This window comes from Kogia breviceps, chromosome 7 (assembly GCF_026419965.1).
Source record: "Kogia breviceps isolate mKogBre1 chromosome 7, mKogBre1 haplotype 1, whole genome shotgun sequence".
Lineage (NCBI taxonomy): Eukaryota > Metazoa > Chordata > Mammalia > Artiodactyla > Physeteridae > Kogia > Kogia breviceps.
Window position 1 is genome coordinate 108,089,362 of NC_081316.1, and position 15,154 is coordinate 108,104,515.

Below are 15,154 nucleotides of genomic sequence, written 5' to 3' on the forward strand. Positions count from 1 at the left end.
GAGAAACAAGGTTCAAGGCCAAGGAAACATAGCTAGAAAGTGACAACTAGAGTTCTAGCCAGAGCTTTGGACTCTTGGCACAGTGCTCTTTCCACCACACTGGTTCCTGGTAGTTGGTCCTTGGTTTCCTGGGTAGCTGGCTAATAGTCTGGGGTCCTAACCCCAAATCTACTAAAGCTGCACCACTGGGGTCATGGCCTAGAATTTTAACAAGCTACTCAGGTAACGAGATGTGACCCATGTTTAGGAATTATGTTGCATTTCACCATCTCATTTTCTTGCTGGGCATGTCACAGGTCTTTTTCACAGGGGGAGAGTCCTAGAAGGTTCCTGAACACAGGAGACCTGTTCCTTCCTCCTGATCCTCCATGCCACAAAACTATTATTCTGTCTGACCCGGAGCTGAAATTGGCAAGCAGGCCCGGCCCACTCGCACCTTCAGAACTACTCCTGGTTCCAGGAAGTGGGTGGTAACGAACAGCTAAGGTATGTCAGTGCCTTCTACTCCCTAGGAAAAGAATGTAGACCCGATCCGGGCAGCCGTATTCTGGCCACCCATGTCAACCTGCTTCTTAGCTTCCCCACGTCCCTGTCTTTCTGCTTTCTGTGAGTTCCATCCAGCTCTTCTCTGGGAGGAACCTCGGCTCAGGCCATCAGAGCTGGCTGGGGGTGGTGAGACTAGACCCTTTGAGGTCCAGGCCCAAAGACCACAAAGCCAAGAATGGGAGGGTGGGCTTTGGGATGAGCACTCTATGAACACAGGCATTCTGGGCTGAGTGCTGCCTCTTCCCTGAGAATCTGGGGGTGCTGGAGAGAAGGAAAAGGAACAAAGAAAGAGCTGGGATGCTCCAGAAAGCCAGCTTCCCTGGGGACACCTCGATAAAAATAAATAGTGGGGGCTGGGGTGGGAGTGACTCAAACTGAATCACCCAAGGAGAATGACAACATTCTTTATTAGGGAGCAAAAGGAAGGCAGATCACGAGGGAAGCCCCCCTGGCAGAATGGTTTGGCCCAAGGACCCTGATGCTGTCAAACAAGGGTGTGTGTGTGTGTGTGTGCGCGTGCGCGCGTGCATGTCTCTCATGGCCCCTCTCCCCTTCTCACTGAGCAACCTGAGCCTAGACCTTCATTTCCTCTCTGCCTAAGGTTTTTGGAGGTGGCGTGGGTGGGCCTCCCCGTGACCGGCAAGGTTCCTGGCAAAGCGACCAGCCAGCCCCGCAGCACTTACGTGGTCCAGTGGTACTCGGTGGCTGGGGGGTTGGCATCAGCTTTGCACTTGAGCTTCACATCCATCCGCTGCAGGTACCAGTTCCCATCGAAGCCCTCGATGGTCACCTCGGGCTCGTCTGTGGGACAAGAGGTGATGTTTGAAAAGGGTGAGGTCAGGAGAGCAGGACTTGGGTGAGGGAGGCTCTGATGGGGAAGGGATGGAAGGGGAAGTGACATGGAAACAGCAGGAAGAGGGGGAAGAATGACAGGGAAGGTGGAGGTCACGGACCCTTGGAGCAGAAATAGCAGGGGAATGAGGAAGGGGGAAAGAGAGGGTGGGCAAAGGGGGAAGAGGAGGGGAGGACAAAGAACCCCCAGAGAGAGGGAGGAGGAAGGAAAAGAGGAAGGATAAGGGGGTGAGGGAAGGGGGGTGGGGAGAGTGACGAGAGGTGAGAAGCAAAGGAGGGAGGGCTGGTGAGGGTGGGGGTGGTGTGAGGGGGCCACGGCGCCTGCCCCACCCTGGGACACCCAGCTCCCCGACACTCTGCCCCACTCACACTGCACATTGAGGGTGAGGCTTTCACGGAAGCGGTCCATGTGGTAGTTGACGATGCAGGCCAGGGACTGCTGGTGGGCTTCCCGGCTGGGCACCAGGCGGTAGCGGCTGATGACGGTCACCGTGCCGTTGGGGTTCCGGATCTCCTGGTACTCCGCCTCACCCTTCAGCCGCGTCTCCCAGGACACCACACTGGGAGGCTTCCCATTGGCCGAGGTGCAGGTGGCCACGAGGACCTTGTCATCCTGCCCCTTCCTGGCTCGAAGCACTGCCTGGGTGCCCTCTATCCAGTTGGTGGGTTTGGCTGTGGGGAACCAGAGAGAGCCATGAGTCTGGCTCTGCTGCCCCATCAAGGACGCACAGGCCAGGAGGGCAGGTACCTGCCAGGCCTTGCTTCAGGTCACCCTGGCCATCCATGCCTCTCAGCTATGCTTCACCAAAGCCCCTCCCCGCACTTCTCACAGGGACCTCTTCGGGTCTAACCCACAGCCTTCCTGCTCTAGTCTTTGTACCCCCTTTTGTCAAATGGAAGTCGTCTTGGAGTCCTGCTGTGCTCAAGAGGCTCTCTCCCTTACCATGCCGTCTGCCTGCTTCCTGGCCACCTGGAAAGTGCCCCATGGTGGGGCTCCAACCTGAATACTGATCCTCGGCTCTGTCCACAGCGAAGGCCCAGCCCCCATCCCTAGTGAACTGAGACAGCCTGGTTAGAAGGGACCGGAAGTGGCACATCCAGAGCACGGGAGCATGCCGACCCAAGGAGAGCATCTGGGGCCATTGAAGATGGCCAAGCCTCCAGGCCACAGGTCCCACCCAAGCAGAGGGGAGCGCTCAGGTCAGCTTACCCATCACAGTGAGATTGAGCTGGCTCTCTCGATTGCCGGCAGGGAAGGTGGCAAACTCGCAGATGTAGACGCCCTCATCCTCCAGCTCCAGGCGGGAGAGGCGAATGGTGCCATCTGTGAAGGAGGGCCGCAGGAACTCCACGCGCTCACGGTAGGGGGCCAGCACCGAGACGCCCATGGCAGGGTTGTAGATGGCCACGTTCTGCTTGGAGCCGTTGGTGGCCTTCTGCCACGTGACCTGGGTGATCTTCACGCCGGGCAGCGGGTTGGCGAAGCTGCAGTGCAGCACCACGTCCGTGCCGATGAAACCGTACATGGAGTCGTTCACCTGGACCACCTGGGTGTGGGCGCCTGGTGGAGGGAGATGGCAGAGGGTGGTCAGGGACAGCCACAGCCCCTGCCCCAACTCCCTGTGCGCTGGTCTTCTATTTTCCAGTAGTCATTATTTAAAAAATTCTGACTCTAAAATAATAACTGCTTGTTACGGAAACACTGTTGTGGGCAATACTAAAAAATGCTGAGAAGAAAATGACAGCGACCCATGAATCCACCAGGCCGACAGATCACTGACCATCTGATAGGAAGTGTTCTCTTTTACATTCTTCTCTATATATCCAGGTAACCATCTGTTTGTTTTTTTTTTTTAAACAAAATCAGAACCATACCGTAATCTGTTCCATAAACTGTCTTTTCACTTAGTGATATATCATCAATGTTGCTCCATGGCAGTAAATATCCGTCCACACCCTTATTTTTGATGAGGGTTGAATGTGCTGCTTTTTGAGCAGAGGCTCAGCAGAGGGGCCACCAGCTGCTTCACCTTCCCAGGCCTCGGTTCCCTCGTCTGATAAATGGGGCAGATAATCCAGTCCTCTCTAGCTCACAGGTTGCTAGGAGAACCAAATGGTAGGACGGATGAGAAAGCGTCAGGAGGCAGGAAGCGCTGAGGGAGCACCGGGGCCCACAGTGGCCATCATTATGGCCACCTCCACTGTCTTCTCCCTCAGGAAGGGCCGAGGGCCCGGGCCCTGGGGTGCACTGGCTCGGCCCCTCTTACCCAGCAAGGGAGCCGCACAAGGCTCAGCCTCTCTGGCTCTAACTCGCCTTCACAATCAAGTCTGGATGTCTTAACTTGGCATTTGACGTCCTCATCACCTGGGTCCTGCCTTTCTGTCTGCGTCTCTCCATACATGAGGCCTTCCAACCAGGTCAGACTGGACCCCTCCTCAGAACGTGCCATATTTCCGTGTTTCCTTCTCCCTCTTCCCATTTATGTGTCAATTTCTGAGTCTATTATCAGCATTGGAGTCACGTCAATGAGTGATTCAGTCCCAGCCTCCAAGGAGCACAGAGCCGTAGATGCTACATGTCTAGGCTCCTGCTCCTCTGGTTCCCTGGCAGGCCCTGCCCCTTTTCCACCTATGGATCTCCCACTCAGGCCGCCTCCTTGGGGAAGCTCCCCTGATCCTCCCAACCCTAGTACAGCTCTTTTCTGCAGAATATGGTTGTTCACACCTCTGGCGTCTCCTCCGCCAGACGGTGAGCTCCTCCGGAGCAGCGTCTGTGTCTTTGCCGTCCCGGTAGCCCCAGCGCCTAGCCCAGTATCCAGCACACAGTAGGTGCTCAGTAAATATTTGTGGCCAGACAAATGGCACTGGAAGCCGTGAGAGGAGAGATTTGCAAGAGGGAGGGAGTGATCGGTGGCACTGGATGAATGAATAAATTCCCTCTAGTCTCCCTACCGATTTTGCTTCATTCCATCTCAAGTGGCTTCTGTTTGAGCTTTTCCTTAACTCTGAACTTGGCTCAGTCATTCCCTCCAGTGGGCTCGCTCCTGAGCTCTGTCATCAGCTGTCCTTCCATTCTTATTTCACTCAGTTACTTTATTGAGTGCCATCAATTACATCAGTGTCAGGCCCTGGACTGACCCAGAGCCCGAGGGATGGCCTAAATGCGCCTCCCACTAAGGGAGTCTGCTGCTACAGACTGGGAACTCGGGGCTTATGCTTGCCTCTGCATGATGGAGGTGTGAGCAGGCCACATTCCTCTGAAGGGTCCCAAGACCACGGTCAGTGAAGAATGCTGGCCCCTACGCCTCCCCTCAAGAAGGTACAGGCCAGGTCTCTCCAGGCACTGTGGTATCCCCTGTGTTTGGCACACAGTAGGCACTCAAGACATGCCTGCTGAATAGGTATATCTTTGGCCCTCCAAGCTAGGCCCTCGCCACGCTCTGAAAGCTTCCCTGATGGTCCCCTTCTCTATGCCCGCTCACGTCCACACAGCCCTTCAAGGTACACCTGGGGTACCACCACCCCACCTCTCCAGCCGTCTCCTTGGCTGGTATGGGGGGTTCTGACATGTCCCCGGCAGAGAACACTGTGGGCTGGTGGGAGAGCCATGCAGGAGACACCCAGCAGGGGGTCAGGAGGGCTGGCTTCTAGCCCGGCTCCGTCTTGAGCTCGCCTGGGCACCTTGGCGGGTCACTTCTCCTTCCCGAGCCCTCTTTTCCTCCCCTGTAAGGGAGCAGGCTGGACTCTACGATGTCAAGGGTCCCTTCTGGCCAGTCTGATTCCCTGAACTGCAGCCCAGCCCAGCTGTGGCCTCACCCCTGACAGTCTCACAGTGAAGTCAGTGGGCCAGTAAGCCCAGTACTCCTGCTGACTTGCCAGTTGGCAAGCGGCTAAGCCCTAGCCAGGGTAAGTGGGTGATCCCTCCCACACGCCCCAGCCTCTGCTCACCAAGCCTGCTGGAGGCTGCCCAGCAGCTGAGATGATGTGGGTATAATTGGGGAACTTTCACCACGCAAAGCCGGGAACAGGAAAAGCCAGTTGGGAAGGCTCGGGCCACGGTGGGGGGTGGGTAGGGGTGTAGGCACCAGGATCCACCTTGGGATTGGTGCCAGGGCACAGTGGGGCCTACAGCGGAACACAGCCCACCAAGCCCTCCACCACCCCATCTCCTTTCACCCACTGGGGATGTAGGGACAGGCAGGGTTCAGTGCCTGGAGCACAGGCTGACATTCATTCGCCACGTCCTCAGCAGTGACCTCACCCTGCAGAGCTGTGAGCGCCAAGAGGGGACACGGCTGACTGCGGCCTGGGTGTGGGGAGGAGAGGCTTCTGCCAGGGGATCAGGTGCCCCAGAAGCCCCCTCTCACCCATCAGCGCCTCACCAGGCTGAGGTGGCCCTCCCCATCCCACGTCTGTTTTGGGGTTGAGGCTGCTGTCTCCTCTCCTGTGTGACTCTCCCAGAAGCAACCCCATGGCAGGAGGGGCAGTGAGGAAGGTGCCTGGGTGCCCGCTCACTGCGCACTAAGTGGGTTCCCTGGGCTCCCCCACTCTGGCCCTGTGATGAGCGGGCAGGCGGGCGGGAGGACCTCTAAGGAGCAGGCAGGCGCATCCTGACACGGGCCTCTCTGCCTACAGCTTACTGTTAGCCTTGTCTGCTATTTCCACTGTAAGCATCTTTGCCGCAGATGCCTCTGACACATTTCTTGCCGCATAACTAATTGTCCGTAAAGCAATTTTGCCGAAAAAGATAGGGGCTTCCCTGGTGGCGCAGTGGTTGAGAGCCCGCCTGCCGCTGCAGGGGACACGGGTTTGTGCCCTGGTCCGGGAAGATCCCACATGCCGCGGAGCGGCTGGGCCCGTGAGCCATGGCCGCTGAGCCTGTGCGTCCGGAGCCTGTGCTCTGCAACGGGAGAGGCCACAACAGTGAGAGGCCTGCGTACCACAAAAAAAAAGAAAAAGAAAAAATAATAAATATAAATGAGGGACATTAAAAAGGCCATAATGAAACAGGAGAAATGAGTAACAAAATTAAAAAGATCTTATTGAAAAATACAAAATATTTGAATTTAAAATGTGCGTAGGGACTTCCCTGGTGGTGCAGTGATTAAGAATCTGCCTGCTGATGCTGGAGACACGGGTTCGATCCCTGGCCCAGGAAGATCCCACATGCCGCGGAGCAACTAAGCCCGTGCGCCACAACTACTGAGCCCACGTGCCACAACTACTAAAGCCCGTGTGCCCTAGGGCCCGTGTGCTGCAACTACTGAGCCTGTGTGCTGTAACTACTGAAGCCTGTGTGCACCTAGAGCTTGTGCTCTGCAACAAGAGAAGCCACCACAGTGAGAAGCCCACACACTGCAATGAAGAGTAGCCCCCGCTCACTGCAACCAGAGAAAGCCCGCGCACAGCAATGAAGACCCAGTGCAGCCAAAAATTAAAAAATAAATAAATAAATAAATAAAATGTGTGCAAAGAACTGATTTTCTTTTGGGGGTTGTACTTGTCTAAGCAGTAAGCACTTGTCTTCCAAGTCTTTCATTCATATTATTTTATACATTTGTTGACTCGTCTCCTCATTTGGTATCGAACTTTTTCTTTTCTGCTAAAATTTCTTCCTTCGTTAAGAGAGGTATCAGTTTCTAAACACTAGGGTGCATGTTTGTAACTGAACTTTGTGTTGTGTTGGGAAAGCCTCTGCACTGCTGTGTGTTCTCAGCACATTGTCTTATGTCCATTGATAGACTTTCCAAAAAGTTCTATGGGAAACGTAGGCTCAACTCTGTGCCTTTGAGGCCCTTGGCCTCTTTCTCCTCCAATGTAGTGTGTTTCAAAATACAAAACCAACTCTTGGGGAAAACCATCATCTTCTGTCAGCTTGATAAAGCCATCAGTGACGTCACTAACTGGAAGAAACGCTAGCGCATCTCAACTAGTTGAAACCAAACTGTCAACCAGTTATTTTCTTTTTCACGGCAAAGAGTTATGTGGCAAAATGTTTGCGGTAAAAATGCTTTTGGTGAAAGCACCTAGAACTGCTGCTGTTAGCAGGGCTGGTGAGGGGACCCTGGCGGGTGGGCATAAGGGAATGCTTGGAGTATGGGGTTTGGGGTCACTGAGGACGGGGATCGTAGAGTTGTGGAACTGGGAGGGGCTGGGAAGACTGGTAAGGGCTGAAGACCCTCCCTTACCTTTCCCCCCACTTTAGGCTTAGGGACCCAGAACCCAATCCACGTGTCTTGGTTGGGGGATGTGGGGGTGAGGGGAGTATGTGCCTCATTGTTTAGATTGGGCAGATTGGGAGGCTTTCAGAGACCAGGGCACACTCTACCCCAGTGACTCTGACAGCCAGGGTCAGAATGCTGCAGGCACCACAGAGAAGTGAGAAAGGGCTAGTTGAGGGTGGGGACCCAGGAGAAGGGTCCTCCTCTGTGCAGGATGAGGTGGATTGTAAGCCTTCTCTGGAAGGCCTGAGAGAAGGGGTGCACTGCAGGGGAGTCCCCTTGGAGACCACACAGCCCCTCCCCTCAGCGGGTCCATGCCTCTCCACCAAGCACTCCAGCCCTGACAGCCCGAAAACTGATGCTTATGTCTCCCGTACCTTGTCCAAGCTCCTCCCACCCTCTGAAGAGGTCACCATCCCCATCAGGCAGTATGGTGGGTTGTGAAGAGCCAGACAGTGTGGGTTTGCATGCCCCCTCTGCCACCTACGAGCTGTGAAAATTTGGGCAAATGACTTAACTTCTCTGTGCCTCAGTTTGCACTGAGGATGCACATCTGTAAAATGGGGATTATAATAATACCTATTATAAAAGTTGTCGTAATGATTAAACGAGTAAATGTGAAACTCGAGGACAGCACTTTGCACAAAATTAAATGCTCAGTTAACGTTAGTTGCTATCATCATCACCAGCACCAACATCACAATCATCACCATCACCATCATCATCATTTCTCATTTATGAAGCAGGAGGCCTCCCTTCCTGGCACTTCATTCAACAAATATTTATCGAGCACCTACCCAGTACTAGGCACTGTACTGTGTGCTTCTAGTCCCCCTCTTCCAGGAAGTCCTTCTGGACTCCTCCTACTTAGCTGATACCTCTATTCATTGCCCAACTGCACATAACATGAATCTGTACCCTTTTTTGTTTCCTGGCATGTGTGTTTAGCATGTTTTCTACTGTATCCTCCCGTCTCCAAATAGACTGCAAGTCCCTGTGGGAGAGGGAAGGAGCAGGTTTGACCTTGGGTTGAGCTGATCATGTCACGGCTGATGCTGGCAGGGTCCAGGGCTTGGAGAGTACTCTACAGACTCTCTCTGGTTCCCCAAGCAGCTAGGGCTGGTCCACAGAAGGTACCATCTCTTCTTTCCCCACAGGCTCCCTCTTACATGAGAAGCAGAGGCTGACCCAGATGTGGGAACCAGGACCACGAAAATGGTAGCACAGTGGAGCTCAATGGACCACGCAACCCATCATTTTACAAAGGAGGAGACAAGGGTCCAGAGCAGTTGGGTCACTTGCTCAGGAACACAGAACAGCAGGACCCAGCCCAGTGCTCTCCCTAACCTGCCATCAAAATAGACTCAGGGGGGCTTCCCTGGTGGCACAGTGTTTAAGAGTCCGCCTGCCAATGCAGGGGACACAGGCTCGAGCCCTGGTCCGGGAAGATCCCACATGCCGCGGAGCAACTAAGCCCGTGCGCCACAACTACTGAGCCTGAGCTCTAGAGCCCGCGAGCCACAACTACTGAAGCCTGCATGCCTGGAGCCCGTGCTCCGCAACAAGAGAAGCCACGACAATGAGAAGCCCGTGCACCGCAGTGAAAGGTGGCCCCCACTTGCCACAACTAGAGAAAGCCCGCACACAGCAACAAAGACCCAACACAGCCAAAAATAAATTAAAAAAAAAAAAAAGACTCAGGCTCTCAAGCTAACACTCCAGGGCCTCATTCTGGGTGGTGTCCCTCCTGTGTAATCTCAGTGCCTACATTGCTCCTTTGGAGAAATGGCACAAAATTACTAGTTACAATACTGCAGCCACTGTGCCTGTGGGCTACCTGAGCTGGGCTTGGCGGGCAGGTGGGTCAAGGGGCTGGGGGCCAGGGATGGAGCCCCCATCGGAGTCCAGTGACTACGTGTCAGGTGCAAGGTCAGAAACAGGGACTTTTGGGAGCCCAGGTCGGGGGCACTTGCAGGAGGCTGCTATGTACAGAGCAGGAAAAAGCCAGGGCAGTGGGGAGTGAGGGTGAAGAGATCCACTGGGACCTGTGTCCTTGGCAGAGGGGTTCTTTTTTTTTTTTTTTCCCTCTCTCTAGTTTGTTTTCCTATTCTTTTTTAAAAAATGCTATTCTATTTAATTAATTAATGAATTAATTATTTTTGTCGGTGTCTGGTCTTAGTTGCGGCACGCGGGGATCTTTGCTGGGGCTCTTCATTGCGGCATGCAGACTTCTCTCTAGTTGTGGCGTGTGGGCTCCAGAGTGTGTGGGCTCTGTAGTTTGCAGCACGTGGGCTCTCTAGTTGAGGCACATGAGCTCAGTAGTTGTGGCATGCGGGCTCAGTTGTCCCATGGCATGTGGGATCTTAGTTCCCCGACCAGGGATCGAACCTGCATCCCCCTGCATTGGAAGGCAGATTCTTTACCACTGGACTACCAGGGAAGTCCCAGCAGAGGGGTTCTTGCATCCTAAGGATACCAAAGAATGAGTCTGTTTCTTTTCCTGACCTCATGCCCTGCCTATTTTCTCCCTGGCCACCCTATGAGCTCCAGGGTCTGGGACCCAGGTCCCAGGGACCTGTGCATACGTGCCTCAGTTTCCCCACTGGCGCTGGGGTCGGGCAGTTTGGGCTGCCTTCGTGGCTTCTCAGAAGTGCTGAGCCAACAAGGCAGGCATCAGGCTGGCCCCTGAGACGTCACGGACCTGCAAAAGCCCCAGCTCAGCAACAAAACACAAAGGCTCCTCAGCCGCGGCCGGCCGACAAACCTGCTCCCCGGGCCCTGCCCGCCTGCCCCGCCTGCCATCGAGCTAATCCAAGGCTGGGGCCATGGGTTCCCACGCAGCGGGGTGTGGCCCAGAGGGGGGGCTGCTCTCCTCCCCGTACCCACCTCGACCAGTTTGTCCCCACCTTTGAAACCTCGGACCCCTCTCTCCCTAGCCGAGCAGGCTGGGACTGGGCCCATGTGGTGGGGGAAGGGGAGGGCCGGGGCCGGGGGATTCAGAGATTTCTGGCACAGGCTACCTCTTCTTCGGTGCCCCATTCCTTTCCTGAGACTCGGCCCTGGTGCCCTCAGTTGGGTGGGCAGAAGTGGCAGGCCTGGCCTGGGTGGGAGGCACTGGGCCCTGCAGAAGGGGCCTCTCTGAAATTGGCATCCTTTGGGATCCATCTCTAGGGCTTTCCAGGGATGCTCCCCTGCTCCCTGCCCTGGAACTGGTGGAAAGGAACAGGACATCCAGTGAGAAACCAGCGAAGTGGTAAGTGGAAATGACTCACCCATTGCAGGGGGGAGAGCCTCCAGACGAAACCCTGCTGAGTCAGCACAGTGACCTAAAGGTTATAGGTCCCCCCACCCCCACCCCAGTGCAGCCACTCCTCCAAATGTCAACTCCCAGGGCTGCCTAGCTCCTCACTTTCTGGTGTCATGGCCTAACGTCATGGGGGAGAGGCTAGTGAGGTAGAGGGTGAGATTCGGAAGGAATCCCCTTCCTAGGGTCCCCTCTTCTGGGAAGATTTTCCCAATCAGTGTCGCCTGGACCCAATCGTTCAGCCAGCAAGAACCCACATGAGCAGGGCTCTCACCGAAGTCCTTTGAACTTGTCCTGTCTTGTATCTATGCCCTGGGCATGTTTCACTATTAGTTCTGGAGTTCCCGAAGTGCCCAGGCTGCATCTCCAGCCTCCAGCCTCTCCTCTACATCCAGGATGGGGTCCGGGGTGAGCCAGGGCAGAGGGCTCAGTGAGGAAACAGAGAAGTGGCAGCTGGCCCAGCTCTTGGCCCTGCACCCCTAGCCCCCCCTCACTGGGTCTGCACATGACAAGAAGGCGTGAGAGCCGAGTCTAGGCTGAGCAGCCCGGCCCGGTGCCACTGTCAGCTCAGCCCTAACGCTCCCCCTGTCTCCTGCAGTGCAGGGGCTTTGCCTGGTGGGGTTCTCTCTGGGAGCAGTGCCTACTGGGACGGCCCCAGGTGTCCTGGAGCCTTGCGTCCCCTCCACAGCCACCTTACCAGCAGAGGTGATAACATCCCATGATCAGGGGCTAACGTAACATCCCACAGCCAGGGGCTAATTGCTACTGTCCGAACCCAGGCGTCTCCACCCCTCATCTGGGGTCACAGAAACTGCCAATGTTTTCCTCTTGGCTGATGCACACCCTCCTCAACTCCCCACATGGAGCTGGTTAATGATGGGCTGTGGGGCTGGCGCCCGGCGCCTGGGGCGGGTAAGCACAGTGCGTGGGAGAGGAGGGGGCGCAGCAGCCTGGGAAAAGCCCCAGAAGGAGCCGGAGTGGAAGCCGGGGATCTTCCAGACGGGCTGGGCCGGGCCTGCTCTCTGGCAGTGCAGAAGCCCCCGGGGAGCGGTGGTGGTGGGGCCTGCTCTGGTCCCCTCTCTCCCTGAACCCTAGGAGGATAGGTTGGGGGGATGGGGATGAATCAGGGAGCTGGGTTTTGCCTTCTCCCACTGAGGAGCAAGTGGCCAGGGACACCTGGACGGCTCTCCTCCAAGCCTGTTCTCACGTTGGCTGCCCACCCCCAAAGCCCAGGGTAGGCTGGTCTTGAGCAGCCCCTGACTCCACTCCTGGCATCCCAGAAACAGGGAGCCTCTCTCGGCCCTGCCCCCTCCGTCTCTAGCCTTCAGGCTCCACCTCTCAGTCCTCTCTGTCCTGCTCATCCCATAGCTGTCACATTTCCTCTGGCCGGATGGTGGGAAGGGAGGGTACTTACTGGAAATTGGGAGAGGTGGGCTCTGGCCCCCACTACTTGGTCACTTTTTTCTGTATGGCCTTAGGTAGGGCAGTTTGCTTCTCTGACCTTAGTTTCCTTTTCTGTAAAATGAGGGTGCTGGACCCCATGTCCCTGGAGGACTCCACTTTGGATGTCACCTGTCCAGCTCTCTCTCTGCCCCTGCTCTGCACCTTCCCTGGATCAGCCTCTGGAACTTCTCTACCAGCGGGTGCTCTACCTCTGTATACTGCCCATCTCCTCCAAGAAGACCTCCCAGATCAAGTGGAATGCCAGGAAAATCCAGGCTGCACGACGGCAGAGCCGGGGCACACAGGGCTCTTCCACGGCCATGGACTCACGAAGCGCAGCTGGTGCTAGCTCCTAAATGCTTTTGAATTCACCTTTGTTCTCCATCCCTACTGGCCCCAATCCAGACTCCTCCTAAGTCCCCTCCCTCCAGCTCAGCCCCTTTCCTACCTACGCGCAACTCCAGCAGAGGCTCACTTCCTTATTTTCTCAACGTTCCTGGGCTGGGAACCCCCAGTGAAGTAAATCCCAACCCCTTTCCTTTGAACCCAGCATCTCCCATCTCACCCCTGCCGCCCTGTCCCCTTCTTCTCCCCAAGCCTTGCCCCTGGTCCAGGCTACCATCATCTCTCGCCCAGTCTACTGTACTATAATGCCAAGGATACATACCTGCCTCCAGGCTTCCCCCTCTAATCCATTTTCTGCTCTTGAAAATACAAATCATTCTCGATTTAAAATCCTTCCATGGCTTCCTACAGTCCTCAGGATCAAGTCCAAAGTCCTTTTGGGCTCTGGACCTCATCTCGGGCGTCCGAGACTCCAGCTGCCTCCCCACTGCCTGCTCTCTCTCCTCTGCCACATGGGACAAGACCATCAATTCCCTGCCGCCTTCTTCCTTCTGTTAAAAACACATGCCCCGGGGCTTCCCTGGTGGCGCAGTGGGTGAGAATCTGCCTGCCAATGCAGGGGACACAGGTTCGAGCCCTAGTCTGGGAAGATCCCACATGCTGCGGAGCAACTAAGCCCGTGCGCCGCAACGACTGAGACTGCGCGTCTGAAGCCTGTGCTCGCAACAAGAGAGCCTGCGACAGTGAGAGGCCCACACACCGCAATGAAGAGTGGCTCCCTCTCACCGCAACTAGAGAAAGCCCTCGCACAGAAATGAAGACCCAACACAGGCAATAAAGAAAAATTTTAAAAAAATAATTAATTAATTAAAAACAAAACAAACAAACAAAAAACCAAAAAACCCCACATACCCTGCTACCTGCCCACACCTCTTCATCCTTCCTGAATGAGCTTAGCCTTGACTTTTGGGGAGGCTTTCCCCCCTTCCCCCATGAATGAGGTGTTCCTACACCCCGAGGGTCCCAGTACCTCAGCAAACACCTGTCATAGCATATCCCCTACTGAGCAGAAAGATCAGGACTTCAGCTCAGTGCCTGGCATCTAGAAAGCATAAGGGGGCCTCAAGTGGTTGGAGAAAGCTGTGAGCCAGCTGGGGTCCCAGGCCAGGGCTAGCCATTTCTCAGGTCTGACTGCAGCTTCCTGGAAATTGCACATTAGCCAAGGAGGGGGGCCTGTACAGGAGGACACAGCATGGTGTGGCCAGGTAGGGGCGGAGGACAGAGACAGAAGGTGAGGCCTCACATCTGCAGGGAAAGGAAGCAGTTCAGGGCCTGAATCTCCTCCTTCTTGATGGAAACCAGGAAGCTACACCCCCAAAGGGTGTAGGTCCGCCTGACCTCTTGTCTGCCCTCCAACCCCATATCCTCCGCTTGCTTCCCACTTGCCACTTCCCGATTCTTTCCTCTGTCCTCTGCCGCAGTTCCTAGCACCCGGCCCCACTTCCTTCCTCACTCCAGACCATAAGGTGAAAAATATTCTTCTCACCCAAGCGAGCTGTGGCCCTGAGGTCTCAGCCCTGCAAAGCCTGCACGCTCTCCAGCTCCATGTCCCTCACTACACAGCCTGGATTTCTCCTGGCCTGGCCAGGCTTTTGAGGCTTCAAAGACCTGGAACCACCCGGCACTCAGGCCAGGATTCAGATAGGTCCCCTCTCTGCGGCCGACGCCAGCCGTCTCCACCCCGGCTGCAGCAGACGACAAGACGACATATCTCGCAGCAGACACACGGCAGTCCGGATTCCCGTCAGCAAATGTGTTTTCTTTTTTTTTTTTTTTTTTGCGGTACGCGGGCCTCTCACTGCTGTGGCCTCTCCCGTTGCGGAGCACAGGCTCCAGACGTGCAGGCTCAGGTGGCCATGGCTCACGGGCCCAGCCGCTCCGCGGCATGTGGGATCTTCCCGTACCGGGGCACGAACCCGTGTCCCCTGCATTGGCAGGCGGACTCCCAACCACTGCGCCACCAGGGAAGCCCAATGTGTGGTTTTTTTTTTTTTTTTTTTTTTTTTGTTTTTGCGGTATGCGGGCCTCTCACTGTTGTGGCCTCTCCCGTTGCGGAGCACAGGCTCCGGACACGCAGGCCTAGCGGCCATGGCTCACGGGCTTAGTTGCTCCGCGGCATGTGGGATCTTCCCGGACCAGGGCACGAACCCGTGTCTCCTGCATCGGCAGGCGAACTCCCAACCACTGCGCCACCAGGGAAGCCCAATGTGTGTTTTTAATGACACATTTTGGGGAGTGTAGGCAGCAGCCTCCTCGGAAGGCTCGTGTGGGGTGGGAGAGGCTGGGGGCTGCCGAGAAAACAGAGGGAGAATTCCCCACGCCTCCCAAGGCTCAGGGGTGACAGATGCATTGTCTCAGCCCTGTGGGGTCCATGCCGATGGTC

At 55.7% G+C, this 15,154-nt stretch overlaps 1 protein-coding gene across 4 annotated transcripts in view; it reads right to left on the reverse strand.

The window, feature by feature from the left end:
* The window catches only part of NECTIN1 (nectin cell adhesion molecule 1), a 90,327-nt gene that overhangs the window by 35,357 nt on the left and 39,816 nt on the right, over nucleotides 1–15,154 (reverse strand). For all 4 annotated transcript variants that reach the window (XM_067039142.1, XM_059070614.2, XM_067039141.1 and 1 more), the window contains exons 2-4: nucleotides 2,609–2,959; nucleotides 1,768–2,070; nucleotides 1,230–1,347 (exon numbers count right to left, since the gene is read on the reverse strand). In XM_067039142.1, the coding sequence (XP_066895243.1) occupies nucleotides 1,230–1,347; nucleotides 1,768–2,070; nucleotides 2,609–2,959 (772 nt within the window). The remainder of the gene's footprint in view (nucleotides 1–1,229; nucleotides 1,348–1,767; nucleotides 2,071–2,608; nucleotides 2,960–15,154) is intronic.